General features: G+C 42.9%; 1 protein-coding gene across 1 annotated transcript in view; it reads left to right on the forward strand.

The window, feature by feature from the left end:
* The window catches only part of ABCF2 (ATP binding cassette subfamily F member 2), a 1,573,086-nt gene that overhangs the window by 936,805 nt on the left and 608,589 nt on the right, over positions 1 to 27,692 (forward strand). The window contains exon 13 of the mRNA XM_044067572.1: positions 3,230 to 3,340. Within this exon, the coding sequence (XP_043923507.1) occupies positions 3,230 to 3,340 (111 nt within the window). The remainder of the gene's footprint in view (positions 1 to 3,229; positions 3,341 to 27,692) is intronic.

Raw genomic sequence — 27,692 nt, forward strand, 5'->3', positions numbered from 1 at the left:
TTCTAACAATTTTTATTCTTGTATTACTTGGAAATATATGCTCCATTTCATTCCATTTTACAAAAGGAAATACTTTTACATTTGTACAATACTGTCAGGGGCCTTTTTAGTGCTTATTTACAAAAAAAAAAGGGTGTTGTGTGGGCTCGAACCTTGCTTGCCTGCCTGCTCTCAAGCCGACAACTCTACCGCTCTGCTATTACTTCTTGGCTTACTTTGCATATTTAGTTCTTATATCCTTTTCCACTGATTGCTAACTGCAGTTGCACTAGTAGCACTCCCGCACACACGAGCGCACACAGTAGCAAACATTTACGGGGTTTAAAAAAAATAAAACTGTTTTTATTTTCATTTTATAACATCTGTTCACGCTTTACATTGCTGGTCTGTGGGGGCATGTGTTGTGTAGTGTGTTTATTCACATTTCCATGGCCTTTCTCGTGGCTGTTTACTTTCAGCCATTATAGACTTCCGGGGGCGTGACCGCTTGCAGGGCTTAGCCAACGGACACACCCCCTACTGTGTTACACGGTCCGTGTAAGAGTTACAGTGTGATTCAGCATGCCTCATGCACCTCATGCATATGCATGACATGCTGACATCACACCGTTTAACTGCAGCCTCCGTGTAAGAGTTATAACTCTTACACGGAGGCTTCCTGAATCTGGCCCATTATGTTCAGCTACTTCTCAAGTTTTAAAACTTCCACTCTGTTCGTATCTGATGAGGTCAGTAGATACATATGGAATCCCACGGCTGCAGATGTATACATGTGGGTCAGTCTTGAGCAACCTCATACCTCTTTCAGAAAGAGGAATATAATCTTGGGATACACTTATATCCTTTGGTAAGAATGAAGTTCTTTACTTGTGTCTAATGCTGCAAGTTAAAACAGGAGAAGCAAATTAATTTATAGCTTGAACTTCATTCCTAGATGTCAGAAGGTAGTTTTCAGTATTAGTTTAGTCTTCTGAAGTGTTCCTTGCTGAACTTTATTATTTATTAATTTTAATTGCCAATCCTTCATTTATTCCAAAGTATTCATACACTCCCTCCTGATAAAGTTCCCTTGTATCACATTCTTGTCTCAGGTAGTTGTTTTCTTGATGCTGCGGCTTTCCTTTAAATGTTTTTGCATATTCATGAAGACCAGATGCCATTCTTATATAATCTGAGAAGGTTTTATTCATTGTTAGTAGTCTTGTCAGTTCCTCATCTTATGAATTGTACATTTTTAAGTCGTCCACCAAAAAAAAAAATACAGATGAGATGTCTTTAAGCAAGATCGGTTTCTGGGAATTAAACTGTAACCATAAATATCCAGGAAAGTCTAGTGAATAAGTGGAATTAGGCCAACTACTGTGCAAGACCTTTGTGACACTCCCTTTAGTCAGTATTGTCTCATTTAGGTCCAGCCAACCCCAAAAGAAGAGTACTTGTAGACTAAGGAAGACGTTGAAGTGTCACATGGTCTTACTTGTCAGCTAACTTAGCCAAGGTGGTGATTGTGCCAGCCAATTAATCACTTCCCTGATTCGTTTAGGGGATGCTGTTTATTTTTGCTGCTGTTATAAGGATTTGCCCTTATTGGTAGAACTGTCAGGAGGAGACCAGTGGGTTTTTTCCTTTGTTTATAGTAGGCCACTTCTTACAACTCCTTGTGCAAGCACCTCATTAATATAGTAAACCACCCTCACACCACTTTTGGGGTGTACCACATATTCTTCCGTTTGGTTGAATGCAGCCCCTCTCCCACCCACTCAGTGCAGTAGAACAGTGACTGACATCCACCCCTAGAGCACATTCCCTTGGAAAAACTGACTTTTGCCTACATTGTCTTTAGCTGTTTTTGACGCTTCATGTTGCATGAACTGCTTGCTAGCATCTGTAGTTCGGATTTGGTGTGCTTCAGAGCTGTGCATAGAAATAACACCAGTAGAAGAAACCTTTTTTTTGTTTTTCTCAGTGTCCTGTATGATATTGCTATTTTGTCCAGTCTGAAAAATGTGATTTAACAGGTGAATGCTTCATAAGGATTACCATAGCCAGTTTGTATTTTAAGCCCGGGGCACAACATCCACATTTGCATTTGTCAAGGCTTTAGCCAGAAGATGTTGAGGAGAAGGAAGTGTTCTCTTCAGAACTGTCTAGGCAAGAAGAGACTAAAGCTAGTGCATGAAATACTAGAAGCCATCAAAAACGAAGCGGGTAATAAAGATGAAACTTTAGCATCTGTTCTTGCTGAGCGCAGGACTCATTGAGAATCTTTGCAGCCCTCCCTGAGCCATCCACCTGCTTTCTCTGAGAAAGTCCCTCTGGAGGTTTGCATGCCCAGCAGATGAAGACACACCCCAGCAAACCAAAGGGCTTTGCATGAAAGTTGGTTTGTGTGCCACACTCCTGTATCCACCATGCTTGCTACAGTGGTGGTATTAAAGTGCATATCATAACTCCAGATCCTTATTTCATTATCACTAAGGGATGGTACACAAGTGGTCTAGAGTTGACTAGTTTGGGTGCAGTACGAGTATAGAGTTCTATGAAGTCTAACACTAAACTTGTCCTTATACCAGTGAAAATGACCAACATGCATAAGGTAACTGCCCATTTTAATGAAGTGCTGATGTAATTCTCTTGCAAAGGTCTGTCATTAAGAGGAGTACTAGCTCAAATGCATGGTTTATGAAATATTTCTAGCTAACCAAATTACTATTTGCAAAACCTGATTTTTTGGAAAATTTTGCAGTATTTTGTGTTATAACTGCAGAGCAAGACAAGTATCAACTTATGCAGGGGGCTTTTACATCCTGAAAGTCAGGGCAGGTCACAACTGATTCTGAGTAACAGGCCTCAAGAGGGAATACAAGAGAACCTTGTAAGTCTGTCCTCAGAATCTCGTTTACTAGAATAATCAGAGAGTTGTCCAAGATAAATGTCATGTACCTAGCAAGCACCATGCCAGAAATCTACTGTCAAGGTTTTAGTATATTTCATAACTGTTTTTTTCTAGTGATGTTTTGGCTCCAGGGAAGGCCTTGCCGATGGAGCAGCAAGTACTGATGGCACATGCAGGAGCTGTGTCCTACCAAAGCTGTTAATGTAGTAATTACACAGTAGTACTTTTTTTTTTCTTGTACTGATGTATGTTTTCTAAATATTTAAGTTACAGTGTATACTTTGTTTAAATTGTTAGCTATTTTTGTAATACTACTTTCTGCTTTGATTGTAGCCTTTGATCTACAAGAACTTAGAATTTGGTATTGATTTGGACACCCGGGTGGCACTGGTTGGACCCAATGGAGCTGGAAAGTCAACTCTACTGAAGCTACTGGCAGGAGATGTAAGCTGTTAGGAGGGAGGAGTAGAAACAGCATGGTTTGCTTAGTCAAAGGCGAACAAAGTTTTTCCATGTTTAACAAAATGTGTTTACTTACTGTCCCACTGCAGTTGTAGAATTATTGTGTGTTAAACTGGAACTTTCAACTTTACAAAGAATTGCATAACTGTCAGTATTAATCTTTTAGATGAAATGCTAACAGCACTTTTAAATAGGTCTTTGCTTTGGTTTATCTTTACCAGCTATAATCTGGCCTTTTTTATCCGTAATCCACAGCTGATAGCATCCAGAACAAAGTTCACTCAAGCACTTTCATCCATGAAAAATCAGGACTTCAATAGAACTTTCTGTGCTTGCTGTGTACCTATTTATTAAATTATTTTTTCAACAGGCTGTCTTTTGGCAATTTCTAACAAGGTTTGGTATCTTCTTAGTGTTTGTAAATACCTCGTAGGCACACTGTTTGCTTTTATAATTGTATTTGTTCAAGCACTAGACATCCTATTCATATGGCACTCTTATAAAGTTAATCATGCTGTTGAACTTTTTTGTTTACCGTTCCTTCACACTGCAGTATTGACAACTTTGTACTCTGCCTTGCCTTCTACCTGCATTCCTTTCATCCACCCACCTTCCATATTAAATCTTTTTAGCTAGTTCAGTCTTATTGTTAATCTGTTACTTGAATTTTGGTCTCTTCTGGAAAGTATCAGGCCTCTTTTTATACTTTGCTTTCTAACTTCCCTACAAGCCCTGTTGTCATAACTTGCCCATTTTCATTTAACTGTTCAAGTCTACCCATCAGCAGGTGACCAGATATAGATGGTAAATCCTTAAATGTTTTACCTGGCAGTCCAGTAACAAATTACCACCTCTTGCTTGTCAAGCACAGCCTTCTTTCGTCACTTTGGTATATGAAACAGTTAAATGAGTGGTATCAGCTGCCAACATCATTCATCCTTCCTATTCACAAAATCACAACTATAACGTACCCCATTATCACAGGACAATCCAGGCTGCCTTTTAATATGTTTAGACCTAGAGAAAAATTCCTTTCAGTAGCCTAAAGTCACTCATCTTTTTAAAAAAACAGGATCTACTGTTGACAAGTGAGCCTGTCAACACATGATCTGAGACCACAAATCGCCATCGTCCTAATCTGTCGCATAAAAAAATTGAACCGTATTTATATTGTTGAAGCATCCATTTATTTTCTACCCCCGATAATATCCATATGACGAAAATGTATTCATCTGTGTTTCAGGTTTAAACATCAAAAAAGTAATATTGTGGGTGTGTACTCTTCACTGTACCATACAACAGCTTTAGAAATTCACATAAAGCCCTTGCGTAGTTTAAGTATTCCAAATTCATGTCATGCACCTTTGAATTGACAAGTGATCTTAAATTTTTTAATTTGCAGTTTCTATAAGGATTTTATGGCAGGTTGCAACTTTTTTTTTTTTTTTTACATTAAACTTTAACTTTTTTGAAAGCATTAAGATGCGATCCTGTTGAGGTTTAACACATACCAGCTTTGATTTCTTTTTTCCCCCTAGCATGTCATTACCTGACAACAGTATACATCATAGCCTTGTACCATGCTGTAACAGTCCTAATAGTACATAAATTTAAATTTTAACATATATTTATAACATATGTTTTTCTATTCATATGCTGCAGTACTCGTAACATGAGGGGGAGTCTGCCACCGGTTGACTCATACATTCGGCCAGTATGCAAAAGTCTATTGTTACTGTGAGGTATGTGCAACACTGCACATCAGCAAATGTACGTCGGCCATAAAGAGATATCTGGTATAAAGTAGACGTCAGCACGTACCGACCTCAGAAATTTTCTGCTAACTGTTTGATCACCTGCTCCGGTCATCATTCATCAGACAAGTTGCAAATGTTGGTTCAGATAAGTACCCCACTGGGGGGGATGTTCTTTAATATTTTGGCTACTTTGTTTTGCTGTGATTACATGTCGACTAGGAAGGACAGGTGTCTGTGTGGAAGGCAGATTCTACATACATTGTCGTGATCTTTGCTTTTTGTTTTGCCTGGGCCCAGACCACAACCATAGTCCCTGTGCTGTCTGTGTAAGGCCTTCATACTCAAAGCTCTTCGTAGCCATTTAGCTTCCCTGAAGTTATGAAAAAAGTATAAAAAGCAGTCCGATCCACAGCCAGATAGATTTAATACCATGTAAAGACAAATAAAACAGATGTATTTAGCACGTTCATCTCTCTCAGGCGACTTCATCAGAGTACAATTAGTGCCATTTCTTATACCATTTTATATACAAACTTTCAAGTTAAATCATTAATTGTCACCAATCAAGTTCCATTTGGCAAATGTTCTCTAACATTTAAGACATATTTAATAACTCATCATAAAATACTTTAAAAACAACACAAACAAAATAGAACAATCAATTTATATATTCCCTACCTTTATATTTATAAATATAATACATTTTAAAACATCTTAAAAACATATTTATTGACTTAAATGGATTTAAGTTATATTGTTAGCCCTTTCTACTAACATGGGTGTGATGGAAACTGTTTCATTGAGTCCTGGTTGGAAGCATAGCTGCTAATTTCAACTGCCAAAACAGTTTTTCTTTAACAGATTTTTCCAATCCCCCTCTGGGATTTAAATTCGCTTTATCCAGAATTCCAAAAGAAAATTTTGTAAAAGTGGGGCAAGAAAGGGAATGCTTGTACAAGGTATTTGGTCATCTTTTTATTTTTTTTGTCATTGGTGTGCTCATAAATTCTAGTTTTAAATGCACGCTCAGTTTTCCCCACATAAAAGTGGGGGCATGTCTCATACAATGCTAAGTAAACCACTCTATTAGTATTGCAGTTCCCTTTCTTCAAAAACACTCTTTTGCCCACAATTCTCCATTTTCACAACCCTTTCTTTCATAATAAATGAACATTGCCCACATCTTCCACAGACACTAGTGCTTTGGATCATGTTATCCTCCATTTCAATTTTTTGTTCAAGCAATCTCTTAAAGTTTGGTGTGGTTTTAGTGATGAAAATAGGTTGCCTTCCCAATTTTTCAGCCACTTCTTTATTGATTTTAAAAATGTTTCAATTATGTTTTAAAGCTTCCTGGATTCTACCAGTAAGATGGTTATGTTCCAGGATACAAGCTTTATTGTAACTCTTATTAACTTCCAAGTTTGCGTCTTTAGTTAAATCAACCCCCAACAGGGGCTGATACCAGGTCCCCCATTTATTATACACATCATAGGTTATCCTATCTACCAGGGGTACAGGATACCCCCTTTCATAAAACATATGTGCAGTTTTATCAAGCTCCTCACTAACATCCTCATGATGTGAGGTCATCCGAGCAACTCTTATTGCCTGTCCCTTGATGATGCTCTTCTTTTGAACCAAGGGGTGGTTACTGTTGAAGTGTAAATAAGAGTTACAAAAGTATCCTTTCTAAATATTCTAGATCTAAAACCATTTGTATCATGTGTAATAAGTCTAAGTAATTAATCCTGTCCTCATGAAAATTATAAGTAAATTTCAAAAAATGCGTTGAGTTGTTTAAATAAAACATAAATTCCTCAATTTCGGCCACTGTTCCTTTCCATAAAATAAAAATATCATCCAAGAAGCGGGAATATAACCGTATTTTGTCCCAGTGGGGGCAGGCTATCCCACATCTGTTCTCCCATCCCAAAAGAACCAAATTAGCATATACACACAGGCTGCACCCATGGTGACCCCTCGAATTTGTTGGAAATATTCCCCTTCAAACCAAATAAAATTATTTTCCAACACCAGTCTCAATTCACAGATCAAGGTCACCTGCTCATGGGTTAAATCTGAAAACTGAAATTTCTTCAAAAAATTCTAACCCTTCCACTTTAGGTATAACTGTAAAAAGGTCCTTTATGTCTATAGTTAGAAAAATCAACTCCTTAGTCTACAGATGTTCTTCATCTCACATTGCTGCAGTCATAACTTATGGGTAGTCCGCTGTCCTCGGTCGGCCCGAATACCAAAGTATTAGGCTGACGTCGGTCATGGGCGCTCAGATCTGACGTCAGAGCGTCAAGGTATTAAAGCGCATGACCGACGTCATTTCCTCAGTCTTTTTTGCCGCATGGTCCGAAGCAGAAGCAGTGTTTGCAAGTGCCGTTCAGCGTTCTGAAATTTTCGTATTCTGAGTTTCAGACCGAAACCAAGTTGGGCTAAGTACCCCGTTGGGGAATATTTTTGTTTTTTCTTGCCTCAGTTACTTCCGGATGTCAGAAAAAGTGAATAATTGTATTTCTTGTGGGAAACAGATACTGCATAGGGATTACCACTCTCTTTGTATTCCTTGCTTGGGACCTGAGCACGACGTAGTAGGGTGTCGCTTTTGTGCTAGATTTAATAAGCGCACCATTAAACGTAGGTTAGATTGTGCTAGGCTTGTCTTCGGTAAGCGGTGTAATTACAATATGCCGTTGGATCCTCCGACGCCCGCTACCGCGAAGAAGCGCAAAGATAAATCTTTAAAGTCCAAGCAGGATGACTCTTCCGTTCCGGACGCCGGTTCTTTAGACACTACGGTGGATTCGGTTGATCCGGCCAAAGTTTCAACTGACTCTCAGGGGGAGACGTTGGTTTTGCAAGATGTGGCCTCTCAGGAGTCAGGTCAGGCTGAGGGGGCCTCTCAGGTTACTGTTCTCCCTTCTTTGCCTAAGGTGGTTAGGCCTTCTCCTTCTGTCTCTAAGGTACCTCCAAAGGCAGGCCTGGTTTGCCTACCACAGGTGTCAGTCCTAGTTCTGCAGGTTCTGTGCCTAAGAAACACATGCTTAAAATGGCAGAAGATTTAATTACTTTAATCAGGGGTTCTATGCCCCCTCCTGATAAGAGGCCTAGGGTGGAGCCAGAAATGGAAAGTTTGGAGCAGGCTTCAGATTACTCAGAGTCTTCGGCTGAAGACATTCAGGATTTTCCTCCTTATTCTGATTCAGACGCAGAGGATTCCACTCCTTCTGCTTTTCCTCCAGAGGATTTTTCTTTTTCAGAAACCCTGCATTCCATGAGGGAGCATTTTAAATGGGAAGGTCAGGATTTCTCAGATTCCAGGAAGGAGGCTTAGGGAATTTTTGTTTGTACCGCAGCATAGGCCCTTGGCTATACCTCCTGTTTTGGATGTTGTTCAAGACATTTTCTCTGAGGCTTCCCTTAATCCAGACTCTTTGCCTCCTGCGCCAGTTAAGCCAGATAGGTATTACAGAGTGCCTGAGGCTCATAAATATCTGTACAAGAGCCCTAGGGCCGACCCAGAAACTATTAGCCAGGGACCTAAGGGTATCAGGGCTTCTGTTGTAAAATATCCAGTTCCTTTGGATAAGGATGCTAGAGCTTTGGAAAGGTGGGGTAAGAAAGTGTATACCTCTTCCACTTTAGCAATGAGGGCTTTGAATTGCCAGTTTCATATGTTGAAGTACCAGAATTTTCTCCTTACTCAGTTAAAATCTAAAGTGGATGCTTTGGCAGAGGGCATAGAGTGTAAGGAATTACATGATTTGGTACATGTCTCTGATCAGGTGGGTAAGCATGCTTTGCAGTGTGGTTTTGATGCTTTGCAGGCTTCTTCCAGGGTGGCTGCCACTGGTTCAGTTATCCGCAGGCACGCCTGGCTTAAGGATCAGAATTTGTCAGAGCATGTTAAAGCTAGGATTTTAGATGCTCCTTTGCAGTCTGAAGTTTTGTTTGGTTTTCCTGTGGAGTCTGTCTTGAAAAAAATGGAAGACAAGGCTAAGTCTATGCAGACTGTTAAAGATTTTTTGCAGGTGCAGCCCCTAAGTTTAGCAGGAACTGGCCTGCTAAGGGTTGGACTTACCCTTCTTCTGATTCACAGTCTAGGGGTAGATCTAGACGTGGTAGGGGCAGAGCTCAGAGTTCTTTCAGGCCTAGACCGTGGAGTTCACCAGCACAATCTACAGGTGAGGGCAGGGGCCAGTCCTTTCGTAAACAGGCCCAATGACCTGCATCTCCAGCTGCCAGATCCTTCCTGTCTGGCAGCTCCTTTGGGAGGAAAGTTGGCACTCTTCAAGCAAAATTGGTTTCTAGTCACCCAGGACAAATGGGTGTTGGACATTATAGACCGAGGCTACAAGTTTTATTTCCACACATTGCCTCCTTTCAAAGGCATGCCAGATGTTCCTCCTCAGCAAAGGGTAGAGGCTTACAAACAGATTTCTTTACTTCTTCAAATGGGGGCTATACAGGAGGTCCCTCTGTCAGAAGTGGGCCTCGGATTTTACTCTCGCCTATTTCTTGTACCAAAGAAAGGAAACACTTGGAGGCCAATCTTGGATTTATCTATCCTCAACACATATCTGGACATTCCAAAATGCAAAATGTTGACGTTGCAACAACTTCTGCCTCTGTTGGGCAAAGATCACTGGATGGTAACTCTGGATCTCAGAGGCTTATCTTCATATTCCTATCAGGCTCAGTTGCAGGAGATTCCTGCGTTTTCGGGCTGGGACTTTACATTATCAGTTCTCTGCATTGCCCTTTGGCTTATCTACTGCCCAGGGTATTCACAAAAGTTCTGGCTCCAGTGATAGCCTTCTTCAGGTTAAGAGGAATACAAATTTATCCTTATTTGGACGATTGCCTGATTCTTGCTCAAGACAAGCACGAGCTTCTTCACCATCTACAGTATGTTATGACAGTGTTAAGGTGCCTAGGGTATTCTGTGAACAAAACAAAGTCCAGTCTAGTACCCTCTCAGGAAATGTGCTTTCTGGGTGTGAGACTGAATACAGCTTCCCAGATGGCCTTTTTGACCCCGGACAAGCAAAAGAATCTTACACTTTACTTCCATCAATTGTCTCTACGGTCCAGGCTGACTGCAAGGACAGTCCTTCAAGCCTTGGGGTTCATGGCATCTTGTATTCTGGTGCTTCCCAATGCCAAACTGCATATGAGGAAGCTACAATGGTATCTCAAAAATGTATGGACACAACACTGCCAAGATCTGGACACTGTCATTCAAATAATACCTTGCATTCAAAAGGAATTTTTGTGGTGGGCTCAGGAATGTCACCTAAACAAGGGACTCTGTGACCCGACCAGAGGCGAGTCAGATTTTAACGACGGATGCCTCGGACAAGGCTTGGGGAGCACACCTCAATGGAAAATGGGTTCAAGACATGTGGCCTGCCAGACTTCAACATTTACATATCAACTTGAAGGAAATGTTAGCAGTCCAGTTTGCATTGATGGCTTTCAAGGATTTACTTCTCCCAGGGCAGGTGTTGATTCAAACAGACAACACAACTGTCATGTGGTACATCAACAAGCAAGGGGGAACCCATTCGTACCCTCTTTGCAGGCAAGCTATGATTTTGTGGGAGATTGCTCTCAGTTTGCAACTCACTCTTCAAGCAAGGTTTCTGCCAGGAGCACAGAACTCCTTAGCAGATGTTTTGAGCAGACGGATAGTGGATCCCCACGAGTGGAAATTGGATCCTCATGTATTTCGACAGTTGACAATATGGGGGACTCCAGACATAGATCTGTTCGCTTCTCCACTAAATTTCCAGGTGCCAAAGTTTTGCACAAAGATGTTTCATCCCACAGCTTGGAAAGTGGATGCTCTATCATTCAGTTGGAGCAATCTTCACGTCTATGCCTTTCCGCCTCTGCCTCTTCTTCCAAAGGTTCTCTTGAAGGTCAGACAAGACAAGCCCTCCATGATTCTAATAGCTCCAGACTGGCCTCGACAGCACTGGTACCCTCTGCTGAGGAGTTTAGTACGGGAACCTCCTTACCCTTTGCCTTTGATTTCACACCTTTTGACTCAGGAGGGCGATCATTTCCTCAATGTCAGGATTCAGTCCCTGCATCTAACAGCCTGGCATATTCTGTTCTAGAACCTGGAGGGTCGCAGCTTCCTCAACAAGTTTTGAATGTTATTTTGGAGGCCAGGAGGCCTAGTACAAGGAAAGATTATGCTGATAAATGGAGGAGATTTTTTATTTTGAGCAAAGCAAAGAGCTTTGATGTTTCCAGGCCTGATTTGAGTGTTTCTCTTCAATATCTTACAGAATTATTGGACAAGGGTTTGTCTTTCTCCTCTATAAAAGTTCATGCTGCAGCCATTTCTGCTCACTATGACTGTGACCCACCATTATTCTCTCATCCTTTGTTTAAGCAATTCCTTAGAGGGGCAAAGAACATAAGACCCCCGCGTAGAGCTCCTACTCCTGCTTGGGATCTCAATTTTGTGTTGGAAAATTGGCCATTACGTCTGCTAGAAGGGTTTCTGAATTGCAGGCTCTAATGGCAGTTGAACCCTTCCTAATTTTTCATAAGGACAGGGTATCTCTGCGTACTAACCCTACTTTTATGCCTAAAGTGGTTTCAAATGTGGCCTTGAACCAATCTATTCATTTGCCTACTTTTTATGCAGATCCCCAAAATAAAGGGGAGAAAATTTTGCACACTTTGGATATTCACAGGCAGTTGCGTTATTATTTGAGCAAGACTAAAGGGTTCAGACAGTCTCAGCAGTTGTTTGTTTCTTTTGCTTTGGGTTCTCAGGGGAAACCTGTTTCAAAACAAACTATTTCTAAGTGGATTGGCCTTTGTATTGCTTTTTGTTATTCTCATCATGGTAAGGAGATTCCAGCTGGAATCAGGCCTCACTCCACTAGGGCTACTGCCACTTCTGCTTTTCTAAGGGGGGTAGCTACTAAAGATATTTTGGAAGCAGCTACTTGGAGTTCAGTGCACACTTTTTCTAAACATTACCATCTTCCTCTTTATTCCAAATCTAGGGCTGGTTTTGCCACTGCAATCTTACAGGGCATTTTGGCAGCCCCCAATGCTTTATGATTTTGCCAGCCTCCCTTTACCTCTGCTTTGGGATTCTACCCATAAGTTATGACTGCAGCAATGTGAGATGAAGAACATAGTACAGTTTTGTACCTACCATAAATGTAGATGTTGGTCTGGGCCTAAACAATGTATACAATAGGAGTGGAAATCTTTATGAGGTATTTTTCCCACAAGATAAACAGTTATTAACTTTCTCTGACATCGGCTGAGGCAAGAAAGAGTCCCCAACGGGGTACTTAGCTTTATAGAAGTCTTTGAAGTAGTATTCGGTAGTAGTAATCTCTGGATCTGACCGACTGGCACTTGCGAACAGCTTCTGCTTCGGGCGCCACACGGCAAGAAAGACTGAGGAAAATGGCGTCGGCTGATGCCTTTATACCCGAATAACTGCCGCAATGACGTCGGGTGAAGTGCGACACCAGCCGAAGCCAGACCCAGACTTTGGAATCCGGCCGACCGAAGGGCTGCCTGACGACAGGACAACCCATTTGTAAAGACTGCAGATGCATTCCTCTCGGACATCTACATTTATGGTAGGTACAAAACTGTACTTATTTTGTACATGGTTTTAGGGAGTTATTCTATTTTTGGCTGTGGCCTTTATTTTTTAGGGCCTTCTGACATCTGGGGCAAGAAAAGACTGAGGAAATGACGTCGGTCATGCGCTTTAATACCTTGACGCTCTGACGTCAGATCTGAGCGCCCATGGCCGACGTCAGCCTAATACTTTGGTATTCGGGCCGGCCGAGGACAGCGGACCACCCATAAGTTATGACTGCAGCAATGTGGATCTTCGAACATCTACATTTATGGTAGGTACAAAACTGTACTTTCCTTTTTAAGTAACCCCAAGAAACCCACGAGTCCTTGACCAAGTGGGACGTCTTTTCTACGACGTGCTGTACATTTTGATCAATAAATACAGCCAGGGGGTGAGTCTTGGGGCCTTTGGCAGCCACTATGGGTCTAAAGGGGGGCTTTCCTATATCTTTGTGTATTTTCAGTATTCCAAAGAATACCGGAATGTTATATTTCTTGTATAAGAAATCATAAACATCCCCATTTATCCTATTGTTCAACAAATATTCTTCCAGATAGGAGTCAATTCTGGAATAAGAAACATTAATTTGATTTATAGACACCGCTGTATATGTAGTTTCTTCAAACAAAAGTTGTCGCATTTCATTTATGTAGTCTTCTTAAACAAGACCACCCCATCCCCTTTATCTGGGGTCATAATACGTATTGTTTTATCTTTCCTTAAATCCATTAATAAATTGTTCTTCTCTACTTAAATTCCAGGGAATATTTCTGTCTAAGGTGTGTATATAATACAAATCTTCCAACACTAGTTTTTCAAACATATCCACTAAAGGATGTAATGGAGGGTTATATGTACTTCTCTTTTTCCATCTATTTTCACTCATTGTGTTCCCTTCTCTTAACTCTCCATCTCTGTCATTAAACTGTAACTCAAAATTAAATTTTCAGTATACAATTTCAAAGCCAGGACATTGTCCACAAGGTTGCTTCTTCCCTCAGGAATTAATTTAATTCCCTTAGATAACAAAAATATTAATCTGTGATCTCTCTATTAGTATAATTATACACAGTAAAACCATTTTTACATTTAACTATGTTACCAACTAATTCCTGTGTCTGTCTGTTTGATAAAACCCCTTTTTCTGTGTCTGTTGATAGGAATTCTGATTGTATTTCCTTTTCTCTATATTTCTCTGTGCCAGTCTTTCCGAGCGTCTGATATATGGAAAATCCTGTCCCTCCTCCCTCTCATATTCCATCTGAGTGTTATTTACATTATTCATCCTTAAAACTTCACTATAACTCAATGTTCCCGGTTCTTCCCTTCCATTACTTTTACTATGGTTAAAATCCATACTGAGAGGGGTGGGATACGCTTCTTTTTTATTATATTGCTTTAAGTCCCGTTCTAGCTTCCGCTTCTTTTTATAAAAAAATATTACATCTCCTTTCAACTTTGACAAATATTTTGTAATACAGGTCTTGAAATTGGGGAAATAACAAATCTTCCCTAATTTTCCTATCCAACTCCTCAATTTCCTGAGTTAAAGCAACCTTCTGTTTTTCATAATAAAAGATAGTTTTTCGTAGAAAATCCATACCAGTTGTATCAGAAAATTCAATAAAATCAATAATCACATCATTGTCATAAAACACGCCAAATGGAAATTTATAAAGTCTGAGTCCCTGAGGGACTACTTTTAAGTTTAAACATTCATTTAAATAAGCAATGTCAATTTGGGATGTCTTTAATTTAAGCAGTCTCTTCTTGAAGAAAAAAATGAACTCTCTTAAAATTGTGTTCATCAAACTTAAGTGGTACCCTCGCAGGAACCTTGTTGGTATTGGGTTGATTAAAACTGAACTGTTTAATAACTGTTAATTGTTAATAAGTGTTACAATAAAGCTTGTATCCTAGAACATAACCATCTTACTGGTAGAATCCAGGAAGCTTTAAAACATAACTGGGACATTTTTAAAATCATTAAAGTGGCTGAAAAATTGGGAAGGCAACCTATTTTTGTCACTAAAACCACACCAAACTTTAAGAGATTGCTTGATCAAAAAATTGAAATGGAGGATAACATGATCCAAAGCACTAGAGTCTGTGGAAGATGTGGGCGATGTTCATTTATTATGAAAGAAAGAGTTGTGAAAATGGAGAATTGTGGGCAAGAGTGTTTTTGAAGAGAGGGAACTGCAATACTAATAGAGTGGTTTACTTAGCATTGTGTGAGACATGCCCCATTTTTATGTGGGGAAAACTGAGCGTGCGTTGAAAACTAGAATTTATGCGCACACCAATGACATAAAAAATAAAAAGATGACCAATGCCTTGTACAAGCATTCCCTTTCTTGCCCCACTTTTACAAAATTTTCTTTTGGAATTCTGGATAAGGTGAATTTGAATCCCAGAGGGGAATTGGAAAAATCTGTTAAAGAAGAAAGAAACTGGCAGCTGAAATCAGCAGCTATGCTTCCACCAGGACTCAATGAAACAGTTTCCAACACACCCATTTTAGTAGAAAGGGCTAACAATATAGCTTAAATCCATTTAAGTCAATAAATATGTTTTTAAGATGTTTTTAAATGTATTATATTTATAAATATAAAGGTAGGGAATATATAAATTGATTATTCTATTTTGTTTGTGTTTTAAAGTATTTTTTGTATTATTAAATATATGTCTTAAATGTTAGAGAACATTTGCCAAATGGAACTTGATTGGTGACACAATTAATGATTTAACTTGAAAGTTTGTATATAAAATGATAGACGAAATGGCATTAATTGTATTCTGATGAAGTCTCCTGAGAGAGATGAAAGCGCTAAATACGTCTGTTTTATTTGTCTTTATATGGTATTAAATCTATCTGGCTGTGGATCGGACTGCTTTTTATACTTTTTTCATTAGTTTATTCCCTGAAGTTATATCTTCAGAATCGGTGCCTTAAGGGTCTCACGCGTGACATGGAGGCTGCGTAGGGCCTTCAAAAGAGAGACAACCAAAAAAGGCCAAGAAGCCACAGCCTGATTTTAATCCTCTGCTCCGAACATCTCTTCCGAGACTAATATGGGTCCATAGGCTGTTCTGGAGTTGGTAGACATTCCTTTGACGGGTACTGGAGTGGAGGCAGTGAAGGACCCTACCAGCACGTCCTCAGGGGAATCTCAGTCATCCGACTTGGGAGTGGAGGGGACCACGGCCTGTTACTGAAGGCCCGTGTGGCATCACCCAGATTGAGGGAGGATGTTCCTACCGACACTGTGGAGTGCAGGTCAACGTCTGACCCATCCACCTTCCACCACATGGCAGTACCAAAAAAGGAAAGTTCAAGACTAAACCATGTGTCTCCTGCCCCCCCCCCCCCCCCAGGAACAGACACAGGATTGGCAGGCCTTTTCCCAAGTCCTGTTCAACGCCTTTATGGCCTTACAACAGACCTCGGCTCCCCTTCTCCCTACTCCTTCATTTCCTCCCTCTACTCCTTCAAAGAGGACTTCTGAGAAGGTTTCCTCAGATGAGGAATCACTATTCTTGGCATATTCAGCCAAAATTTCTTCCACTTTGGGTTATGCCTCACCAGAAAAGGAATCAAATGGTACTAATTCCCCTGGTGAGGATATCTCCTTTGGGGAAACCATCCTTAAGATGAGAGAGCTTTTCAGTGGACTGCTGCAATGTATCTGACATCCAAAAAAGGTATTGCAACCTCATACAGATGGATTCTGCATCTCCATCTACCACCGGCCTTCTTAGACGTCTTTGCATCCGCTTCAAAATGCCCTGACTCCTAGCCTCCAGCCCCCAAGTGCCCAGATAAAGTTTATAAGGTACCTGAGGAATCCAAATTAGTGCACTGCGGTGGTGGTGCTGCGGTAGCGTTGTCACCTCACAGTAAGACGCTGTCTGGTTCGATTCTTAGCTAGAGCGTCTTCTGCTTGGAGACATGCGTGAATGGGCGTACCTTCGTTGAAGGTTGTGCGTCAGGGCTGGTAACTCGGCACGTAAAAATCAACTACCAATCATTAGCGGACCGGAGTTCTGCTGTGGCGACCCCTAATCGGGAAAAGCCGAAAGACCCAAACAAACTTGAGGAATCCAAATTTCTATTCAAATGTCCCTCTGCAGACCCTGCTACCATTTCAGTGTCTGCAGACAAGGCATCCAGAATGCTGCTTTCTACCGCCTTACCTCCTTCAGATAAGGAGAGCAAAGTCATGGAGAGAATAGGGAAAATGTTCTATACCTCTACTACTCTGGCCTTCAGTACACTGGCCTTCAGTACAATTTAATTATCAAACTCATATGGTCAGGTACTCCTTGGCCCTTCTATCAGATGCAGGAAAGCTACTTTTGTGGGCTCCCTGATTCTTCCACTAAGTCTAAGCTGTCCTCCATTCTTGAGTCAACGGCCCAGGTTACAAGGCACTCCATTGAGTGCAGTTATGGTGTTGGGGAGGCCTCGGCTAGGACAAGCTGCATCCGAGTCTGTTCTGAGAAGATATTCATGGCTCAGGCTGCAACCTTTGCCTGATATTAAAGCAAATATCATGGATGCTCCTCTGGACAACAAGGCTTTGTTTGATACCACTGCTGCAGAACTATTTAAATCTTCACATGAGAAGGGCAAGGAGCTTCAAGAACTAAAATATTTCTTTGTTTCCCCTGTCTCTAGGTTTCAGAGGAATTGTCCCACCAAAACCACCTGTGTCAGTCTGCCAGACCTCAGTCTTTCAAACAAATTACCACATAGGTGGTAATCCATTAAGTACAGAAGAAGTAATTAGGGACCTGGGGACCCAAGTTGATAGCAATATCTCATTTGACCAACCACGTGGCCAAAGTGGTTAGAAAAACATTTTATATAGCCCACCTAATCATGAAGGGATTCACATCTAGATCAGGGGAGGTCATCGTGCCTCTTTACTCAGGCCCATAATTGAGTACAAATGCCCCTTTTTGGATGTACCTTACCAGACACCTGCAGCAACTGGAAAGACCCCAAAAGTACCTCACCCAGAGGATCAAAGGGCTCAAACAGATGCCATATGCTGCCCGGTTAAAGAAACTCCAGCTCTACTCAGTGGCATACTGCCTGCTCAGAGGCGATCTGTGCCTGACGTATAAAGCCATGTCCAACCCAGAATTAATGGGCATGCTGCACCTCAGAAAATCCAAATCCCATCGAGCTACGAGCTCAAGAGACTTGAACCTCAGCACTGAAATAAATAGGACATGCTGGAGGGACAGATTCATAACCCAGAGGCTCCCTTCACTCTGGAATAAAATCCCAGTCCAGGTTAGGCAGAGTCCCTCATTGACTCTCCAAAAGGAATCTTGATGAGTGGATGGGAGATCGTAGGTTTACCCCGGGTATCACTTCTGTGTCACTGTTAGACAGAGGCACAGTATACTAACCTCGAAAAAGGGCATAGCAAAATTAATTTAAAATGGGTGGCGAAAGCCAAACACACTCTGGCTAGGCTTATAAATGCCCTAGGGCAGATAGCCTAGTATGAACCTATAAAGGTAAGAGAGATCCTAGGAAACAATTTTCATCTAAATCTGCCTCTTCTACTCCCACCCAGGAAACAGCCATTTCAGGCTAAGCCTGGTAGTCTGTGACTACCCGCTTCCAGGCCCATTAACTCCTCTGTCTGTCTGCTTGGAAACAGATAACCCAGGACTCTTGGCATCTTATCCATCATCCGAGAAGGGTGTTTTTTGGTTTGGAAAACTTTTTCCCCCCTTCAGGGCTATTCTACAACCTCCAAAAGAATATTTGGAACTTTCTCCCAAGGTCATATCCAGCCTTCTTTCTCAAGGCAGTTTTCAGGAAGTGCCACCCTCCCAAGATGGAAAAGGATTTTACTCCAGGATGTTCCTGGTTCCAGGAAGGATGGCCCTCAGAGGCCCATTCCAGACCTTACCAATCTAAATATCTTTCTGAAAGTTCCCACCTTTCATATGCTAACATTACCCACCCTTTTTCCTCTCGTACTTCCCCAGGCCTTTGTGGTCTCATCAGACATTAGAGATGCTTACCTTCATATCACCATTCATCTTCTGTTCAGGAAATGTCTTTGCTTTGCTGTTGCTTCCTCTCATTTTCAGTTCTGTGCCTTGCCCTTTGGTCTGTCTGCGGCACTGAGGGTTTTCACAAAATGTTTAGCTCTTGTCGTTGCCTAAAGTGGACTATAGGGCATATAGATTTTTCTTACTAAACCTACATGTTCTTCGTGTTTCACTGTTGCAGTCATTACATTTGGATCATCTGCTTGCAGTAGCCCTCAGTCGGCCTGATTATCAAAGTCTTGTGTCCTGCGTCGGTTGTTGTCTCATCTTCCATAGGTCGTCAGAGGTATAAAGCATGCAGCCGACGCCATTACATCAGTCTTTCTTGCCGTGCAGTGCCCGAAGCAGAAGCAGTTCGCAAGTGCCGGTCGGCCAACTCCTGAAATTTTCATCTTTGAGTTTCAGATCTGAAGTCTTCAACTAAGCTAAGTACCCCGTTGGGGAACCTTTTTCTTGCTCTAAACCGATGTCTGTAAAAGTTAACAATTGTATTTCTTGTGGAAAGCAAATACCTCAAAGATTTTCATTCGTGCTGCATTCCTTGCTTAGGCCCAGACCACGACGTACCTCGCTGTCTGTTTTGTGCCTTATTTAAACCTCGAACTATTCATCATCAGTTCATTTTCGCATCTAACTATTTTGGTACTCTGTTCAATTATCCAGAAATGGCTTTTGGTAAGCCCACCCGACTACCAACATTCCGAAAAATCGCAAAGATAGACACAGAACGCATAGATCCAAAGCTGCCAACGATGCTTCTACTAAGCTAGTTGCCAGTTCGCCTGTACTAAGTGACGTACTTTCGCAGCCCCTGATACCCACTACTTCAGATTTGCAGGCCTCTACTGAGACCCATTCGGAGTCCGATGCCGCGAGATGCATCTTCGACTGTGGAACCTGTGGATGTGTCTACCTTGGAAGGGTCCGGAGCCGCTGTGCAGGCACCGGCTTCTGAGAGTGTATTCAGGCCTACTGACTTGCATATTAAACCGACGCCATCTTCTTCTTCAAGGCCTAAAACTCGATCCACACCTAGAAAAATGACGCCTAGACCGCATGGCCAGGCCCCCTATGCCTAAAAAACAAATACTGGCTGAAGACCTTATTACTGTAATCAGGGGAAGCCACACTTCTCCCTCTGAGACCTAGAACGGATTTTCCTTCTGATTCCTCTGATCAGGATTCTGAAATTTCTGTTTTCTCTGATGACCAGGAGTTGCCCTTATCTACCTATTAAGATTCAGATGCAGAGGACTCCATTCCCTCTGCTTCCCCTCCAGAGGATTTCTCTTTTGGTGAAACTTTGCATACTCTTAGGGAGCATTTCTGCTGGGAAAGCCAGGATTACTCTAACTCCAAAAAGAGGCTTAGGGAATTCTTACTTCTACCACAAACCAGGCCTTTAGCTATCCCTCCTGTACTGGACATTGTAGATGATGCCTTTTCGGAATCCAGCCTGGCCCCTGACACTTTACCTCCAGCTCCCAGAAAACCTTACAGGTATTAGAGTCTCTGACTCTCACTAGTTTCTCTTGAAGAATCCTACTGTGGATCCTGATACCATTTCACAGGGGCCCAAAGGCATTAAGGCTACTACTGCCAAAATCCCTACCCCCTCTGATAGAGATTCCAGGGCCCTAGACAGATGGGGTAAGAAGGTATACACTTCTGCAACTTTGGCCATTAGGGCCTTAAACTGCCAGTTTCATATGTTGAAGTATCAGCAGCGTATTATTGGATTGCTTAAACAGAAAATGACTATTCCTGAATGTGCTGAAAATAAAGAATTACAGGATTTAATGCATTCTGCCGAACAAGTTGGAAAACATACTTTCCGATATGGTTATGCATCGTTAAAGGCATCTTGCAGGGCTGCTGTCACTGGGTTTGTACTTAGAAGGCATGCTAGGCTTAAGGAGCAATCTTTGCCAGATCATGTTAAAGCTAAATTACTGGATGCTCCCTTAAACCAAGACGGTCTGTTTGGCGAGAAAGCAGTAGTAGTACTTAAAAAGGTGGAGGAAAAAGCTTAATCTATGCAAACTGTTAGTTTTCCTGCAGGTACAACCTCCCAGATTTAGTAGGCACTGACCTTCTAAGAATTGGTCCTTTCTTGCCTCTTCCAGGCCTTCTCAATCCAAACCCAGAACCAAAGCTGGAAGTAGTAACCCCCCCCCCCCCATGTTAAACTGTCACGATAACTTAACTTTAAACCTTCCAAGCCCTGCTCAACTGACTGTTCCTTTAGGGGGAAAGATCGCCCTGCATGCAAAAAACTGGGAACTCATTACCCAAGACCAATGGGTTTTAAATATAGTTTCCCAAGGATACAGATTCCATTTCCTCTCGTTACCAACCCCAAACAGTTGACCAGACTTACCCCCAAATCAGTGGGCAGAGGCTCAAAAGCAAGTGCTCTCTCTCCTAAGCATCAGGGCCACTCAGCCTGTCCCAGAAGAAGAATGGAGACAAGATTTCTACTCAAGACTTTTCCTGTTACCCAGAAGACACAATTCCTGGCGTCCTATCCTGGACCTGTCTATCCTAAACACTTTTTTGGTAATCCCAAAATTCAAAATGCTAACTCTTCATCAGCTGCTTCCTGTGCTAGGCAAAAATGCCTGGTTGGCAGCACTGGATTTAAAGGAAGCCTACCTGCACACCCCAATAAGGGAATCTTGCAGAAGATACCTACGCTTCAGAGCAGGCTACATGCACCATCAGTTTTCTGCACTTCCCCTTGGCTTATCTATACTGCGCCCAGGGTATTCACAAAGTGCCTAGCTCCAGTTATTGCATTTTGCATTCAAAGAAATATTCAAATATACCCATACCTGGACGATTGTCTAATTCAGGCAGAAAGCCAGGACATACTATTAAATCATCTGGCATTTGTAAAGAAATTACTAACTTCTCTGGGGTACACCATAAACGAAAATAAATCACATCTGGTACCCTGCCAACAAATTGTATTCCTGGGAGCAAGCTTGAATACAACTTCCCAGATGGCATACCTCACGCCAGAGAAACAAGTTCTTTTGACTACCTACTTCAAACTGCTGGCCACAAAGACCCAGCTATCTGCAAGGAAAATACTGCAAGCCCTGGGGTTCATGTTCTCTTGCATTCTACTAATTCCATATGCAAGACTGCATATGAGGAGACTACAGTGGTATCTAAAAAGCCTATGGTGCCAACATTCTCAGGACCTAGAATCAATGATTCCCATCATAGCTTGTCTAAAGACAGAGTTCCTTTGGTGGGCACAGGCCTGCCACCAAAACAGGAGACTGCCATTCACTCTACCCTCTGCAGCCCAAACCCTAACAGATGCATCAGACTATGCATGAGGGGCTCACTTGGCAGGGCAGTGCATTCAGGGCAAATGGAACCAGAGTCAAATGCACCTGCATATCGATCAAAAAGAAATGTTAGCTGTACAGAATTCTCTGTTAGCCTTCAAGGACTACATTCTTCCAGGACAATTATTGGTAAAGACGGACAACACCACTATTATGTGGTACATAAGCAGGGGGAACCCATTCATACCCCCTCTGCAGACTAGCCATGGCTCTGTGGAACACAGCCTTGAGCTACCAAGTGCACCTACAAGCTCAATTCCTGCCAGGCAAACTAAATACACTGGCAGACTACCTAAGCAGAAATCTCATGGACCCACACGAGTGGAAACTGGAACCAAAGATATTCAACATTTTGAGAATCAAATGGGGTAGCCCAAAGGGATAGACCTGTTTGCCTCCCCTCAGAACTACCAATTGGACTCATTTTGCATAAGGGCTTCCCACAGGCAAGCTTGGAAAGTGGATCCTGTCCTTCAGCTGGAAAAATCAGTTTATGCCTTTCCCCCCTCTGCCTCTCCTCTCTAAGGTGCTACTAAAGATCAAACAGGACAAATACGTATTGCACCAGACTAGCCACGCCAACACTGGTATCCCCTATTGCGCATTGTCACTTCTGGAACCATGGCACCTGCCTCAGACCCCTGCCCTGCTGTCTCAGCAAGAGGGCCAAATTCTGCACCCACAGCTTCAAACCCTGAACCTTTCCAGCCTGGCTAATTACATGACCTCTCCTTTCCCATCCCTCAGTAAGCAAGTGATGGATGTCATTCTGAAGGCAAGGCCTAGTACTAGAAAATCCTATGCTGAAAAATAAGAGATTCTGTTCCTGGAGCCAAACACAGGGGATGGACACAACTTTGCCCAATTTACCACTCATTGTTCAATACTTAACTGAGATGCTTCACAAGGGCCTTTCCTTTTCTTCCATCAAAATTCATATCTCCGCCATCTCAGCTCATTTTAACACAGAGCCACCCCTCTTCTCTCATCCACTGCTGAAACAATTCCTCAGAAGGGCCAAAAAGTTATGATAACCCAGGAGAGCCCCTACTCCAGCCTGGGACCTTAACTTTGTATCGGAAAAAACTCGCGCTACCTCCCTTTGAGCCAGCTGCAAATGCAGAGTTGAAATTCCTTTCTTGGAAAACAGCCTTCCTCCTAGCCATCACTTCAGCAAGAAGGCTGTCTGAATTACAGGCCCTCATGGCAGTGGAGCCTTTCATCATCTTTCATGTGGACAGGGTGTCCCTCAGGACCAATCCCTCCTTTATGCCCAAGGTGGTGTCCAGTGTCGCTCTTAATCAGTCCATTAATTTACCAACCTTCTTTTCTAATCCCCAGAACAAAGGGGAATGAATACTGCACCCCTTGGATGTGCACAGACAACTTAGATTTTACTTGGGCAGGACTAAGTCTCTCAGGAAATCTGAACAGCTGCTGGTTGCATTTGCTCCAGGGGCAAAGGGGAAGGCCATTTCAAAGCAAACCATTTCTAAGTGGACAGGCCATTGCATTAATTTCTGCTATAAGCATTATGGAAAACCTACCCCACAGGGGATAAGACCACGTTCAACCAGGGCTGCATCTACCTCTACAGCCTTTCTCAGAGGTGTACCTACCAGGGACATCGTAGAAGCTGCTACCTGGAGTTCTGTACATAGTCACCAAGCATTACCACTTACCATTTTTCTAAATCCAGAGCTGTTTTTTCCACTGCAGTCTTGCAGGGCCTCATAGCTGGTCCTAATGCAGTGTGCCTCCTCCCTTTCTTAGCTTTGGGAATCTACCCAAATCTAATGACTGCAACAGTGAAACACGCAGAACATAGTACAGTTGTGTACACTTACCATAAATGTAGATGTTGAAGTGTATTCACTGTTGCAGTCCTGGTTGCCCTCCCTCCAGCCCCCTGACTTCTATTGCTATACCTCTGTTCTTGCTTGCTATGCTTAAAGCTTTCTGATGTATTTGCTTTTTGTTGGAGGTGTAACCTTGTATATAATTGCTTCCCATTATGGGGGCCCCTGACATCTGGGGCAAGAAAAACTGATGTAATAGCATCGGCTGCATGCTTTATACCCCTGACGACCTGAAGTCATGGAAAATGAGACAGCAACCGACGCAGGACCCAAGACTCTGATAATCAGGCTGACTGAGGGCTGCTGCAAGCAGATAACCCAAATGTAACGACTGCAACAGTGAATACTCTAACATCTACATTTATGGTAAGTGTACACAACTGTACTTTCTCCAGGCCTCATCTCCAGATATCCTTCAGGAGAAACCTCTCACTTCATGGTGTCTCTCCTGGAGAGTCTAGGGTTTACTATCAACTATTAGAAATCTGCTCTGATCCCTTCCCAAGACCACATTTTTCTTGGCTGCAGGAATCAAACAGAGAAGGATGCTAGCCTCCTTATCTCCAGAAAAGGTCCTCTCCCTGGCTTCCTACTTTCAGGACCTCCTGCTTCTCCAATCCCGGACTGCCAGGGAGTTTCTGTGCCTCTTGGAGTTTATGGCTTCCACTATCCCCATGCTGCCTTTCACCAAGTTCCACATGAAAAAATTCAAGTGGTTCTTGAGAACAGTTTGGATGCAACACATTCATTCTCTGGAGTTTATCCCACTCCTGCCTTGCTTAAAAAGGAAGTTAAACTGGTGGGTACCTAGGTTGCAAGGAACCCAGGTCTATCCTTACAACTACCTCTCCCCACTCGGGAGCTGTACATAGATACTTCAGACTCAGGATGGGGAGCAGCACTGGAGTCTTGGAAGGTCAGAGCTGTCTGGTCTCCACACCAAACAAGGGAGCACTTCAGTATAAAGATGATGAGGACCTTGATTTTTGTCCACCAAATTTTCAAGGCTGTGCTTTCTCCGAGGGTTCTGATGTGGTTCACAGACAACACCATGGTCCTCTGGTATGTCAACAAACAGGTAGGGACAAAGTTTTACCTCTTGTGCAGACTGGCTTTATAGGCGTGGGAGTTAGTCTTGCAGAGTCAGTTCTCCCTTCAGGCTGTCTACATTCCCACAACTCAGAATGTTGTGGCAGACACGCTCAGCAGGCACGTGACACAATCTCACAAATGGATGTTACACAGGGATGTGTTTCTGGACATTGTCCATCAATGGAGTGTACCTCAGGTAGATCTTTGCCTCCCCCATGAACAAATTCCCATGTTTTATGCCAGGGTCCCAGATCCCTTGATATGGAAGGTGGGCACTTTCTCTTGGAATGGGATGCTTTTCTATTAATTCCTCCATCTTCCCACTTCTCCAAAAGGTACTGCTGAAACTCCAGCGGGAGCAACCAAAGATCTTGCTGGTGACCCCCTTTTGGCCAAGACTGCATTAGTTAGCCCTTCTGCATTTAGCTGAGGACAGTCGCAACAAATTACCCAAAACAATGGACCTACTCGCACAGGACAAGGGAACTCTAGTGCATCCACAGATGTCAACTCTAAATCTGACTTTGTGGGAGAGAGGATTTTGATTCACTTCAGACAACCCCCCCCGAGGACGTGCTCCAAATTCTGCAGGAGGCCAGAAAATCTACAACTAGGAAATCCTTCGCTTCCAAATGGAAGAGGTTTTCCATCTGGTGTCTCAAAAAGGATTTGCAGCCACTGTTAGGCCAGGACCACTGGGACATCCACTATCTGTGTTGAATTAATGAAGTAGGATGTTCTACTCCTCAGTTAAAACCCATATTTATGCTGTCTATGCATGTCTGTCTCCCCTTTAGCTTCCAGGTTGGAAGTTAAACTCTTCTTAAAAGGCATCCTTCACATCAGACCACAAAGGAAACCAGATGTCCTTCACGAATGCAACTGCAGTCCTGACATATGGGTTGTCCTGCCTCAGGCAGCCCTTCGGTCGGCCAGATTCCAAAGTCTGGGTCTGACGTCGGCCGATGTCGCCTCCTCCCCGACGTCAGAGCGGCTGGAATATAAAGGCATCAGCCGACGCCATCTTCTTCAGTCTTTCTTGCTGTGCGGTGCCCGAAGCAGAAGCAGTTCGCAAGTGCCGGTCGGTCAGCTCCTGTGTTTTCAGTTACCGAATTCATCTAAAAGCTAAGTACCCCGTTGGGGAACATTTTTTCTTGCCTCAGCCGATGTCAGAACAAATTGAGAAAGTTAATAATTGTTGGTCTTGTGGTAAACAAATACCTCATAAGGACTTCCATTCTTACTGCCTCCCTTGCCTGGGCCCAGACCACGACGTCTCGGCCTGTGCTGCCTGTGCTTGCTTTAATAAGCGCGCACTCAGGCGCCGGGCAGAGTTTGCCGAAGACTTTTTTGGTGATTCCTACGCTTACAACATGCCGTCGGAACAACAGACAGCACAAACTACCAAAAAACGAAAGGACCGGGACCAACATCCTCGGCCCGCCTCTTCCACCGATATAATGCCTAAGCCCTCCACGAGTGCTTCGGTCCCTTCGGAAGCGGTAATTCAACCGCTCCAGGCCGACACCGCGTTAACTCATCCCTCGGTCTCGGAGACTACACCGGTGCCGGTTGTTGATTTTCCTCCGGAAACCGACGTTCTGGATCTACCCGACACCATTCCCGTGGACAAAGTTACACCTGCACATGGGCGCAGCTAGGCCTCCTGTTTCCATGTCAATCAAGGCCTTTGCACGTGCTAAGGCCGCCAGCCAGGCCAAGGCCCATCCTAAACCTACTTCTCAGGCCCCTTCTTCTGACAAGACAAATCATGTCTCTGGCTGCAGATCTAGGGGGTCTCAGCCTCACCCAGACAGAGGTTCTCAGCCGCCTGCAGAAAAAAGGCCTAGAACTGAGCAGGCAGACAACCTCTCTTCGGATGAAGCCTCTGGGGATTCAGAGCATTCATATACCCAAGAAGAATCCTTCCAGGCCTATGAGGACTCTGATGCTGAGGAATCTATTCCCTCTGCCTCTCCTCCAGAGGATTTTTCTTTCGGTGAAGTCCTCCACTCCATGAGGGAACATTTTAAGTGGCAGGGTCAGGAATTTTCTGATTCTAGGAAAAGGCTACGTACCTTCCTTAAGTTACCCCAGCACAGACCTTTAGCTATCCCTCCAGTTTTGGATGTCCTGGATGATGTTTTCTCCGACTACAGTGCTTCCCCTGATTCTCTCCCTCCTGCTCCTGTCAAGCCAGACAGATATTACAGGGTCCCTGACACTCACAAGCATCTCTTTAAGGCCCACTCTGTGGATCTAGAAACTATTTCACAGGGCCCCAAAGGAGTGGCTACCTCTTCAGCCAAGAATCCACTGCCAGCTGACAGGGAAGCAAGGTCCCTGGAGAGATGGGGTAAAAAAGTTTATACCTCTTCCACCCTTGCCATGAGGTCTCTTAACTGCCTTTTTCATATGTTTCAGTACCAGAATTATTTACTGGATGATTTGCAGAAAAAGATAGCCTCTCCTGAGCCTATAGATAGAAAGGCATTGCAGGATTTGGTTCATAACACTCAGCAGGTTAGTAATCAT

This window comes from Protopterus annectens, chromosome 3.part1 (assembly GCF_019279795.1).
Source record: "Protopterus annectens isolate FY-2018-M chromosome 3.part1, PAN1.0, whole genome shotgun sequence".
Lineage (NCBI taxonomy): Eukaryota > Metazoa > Chordata > Ceratodontiformes > Protopteridae > Protopterus > Protopterus annectens.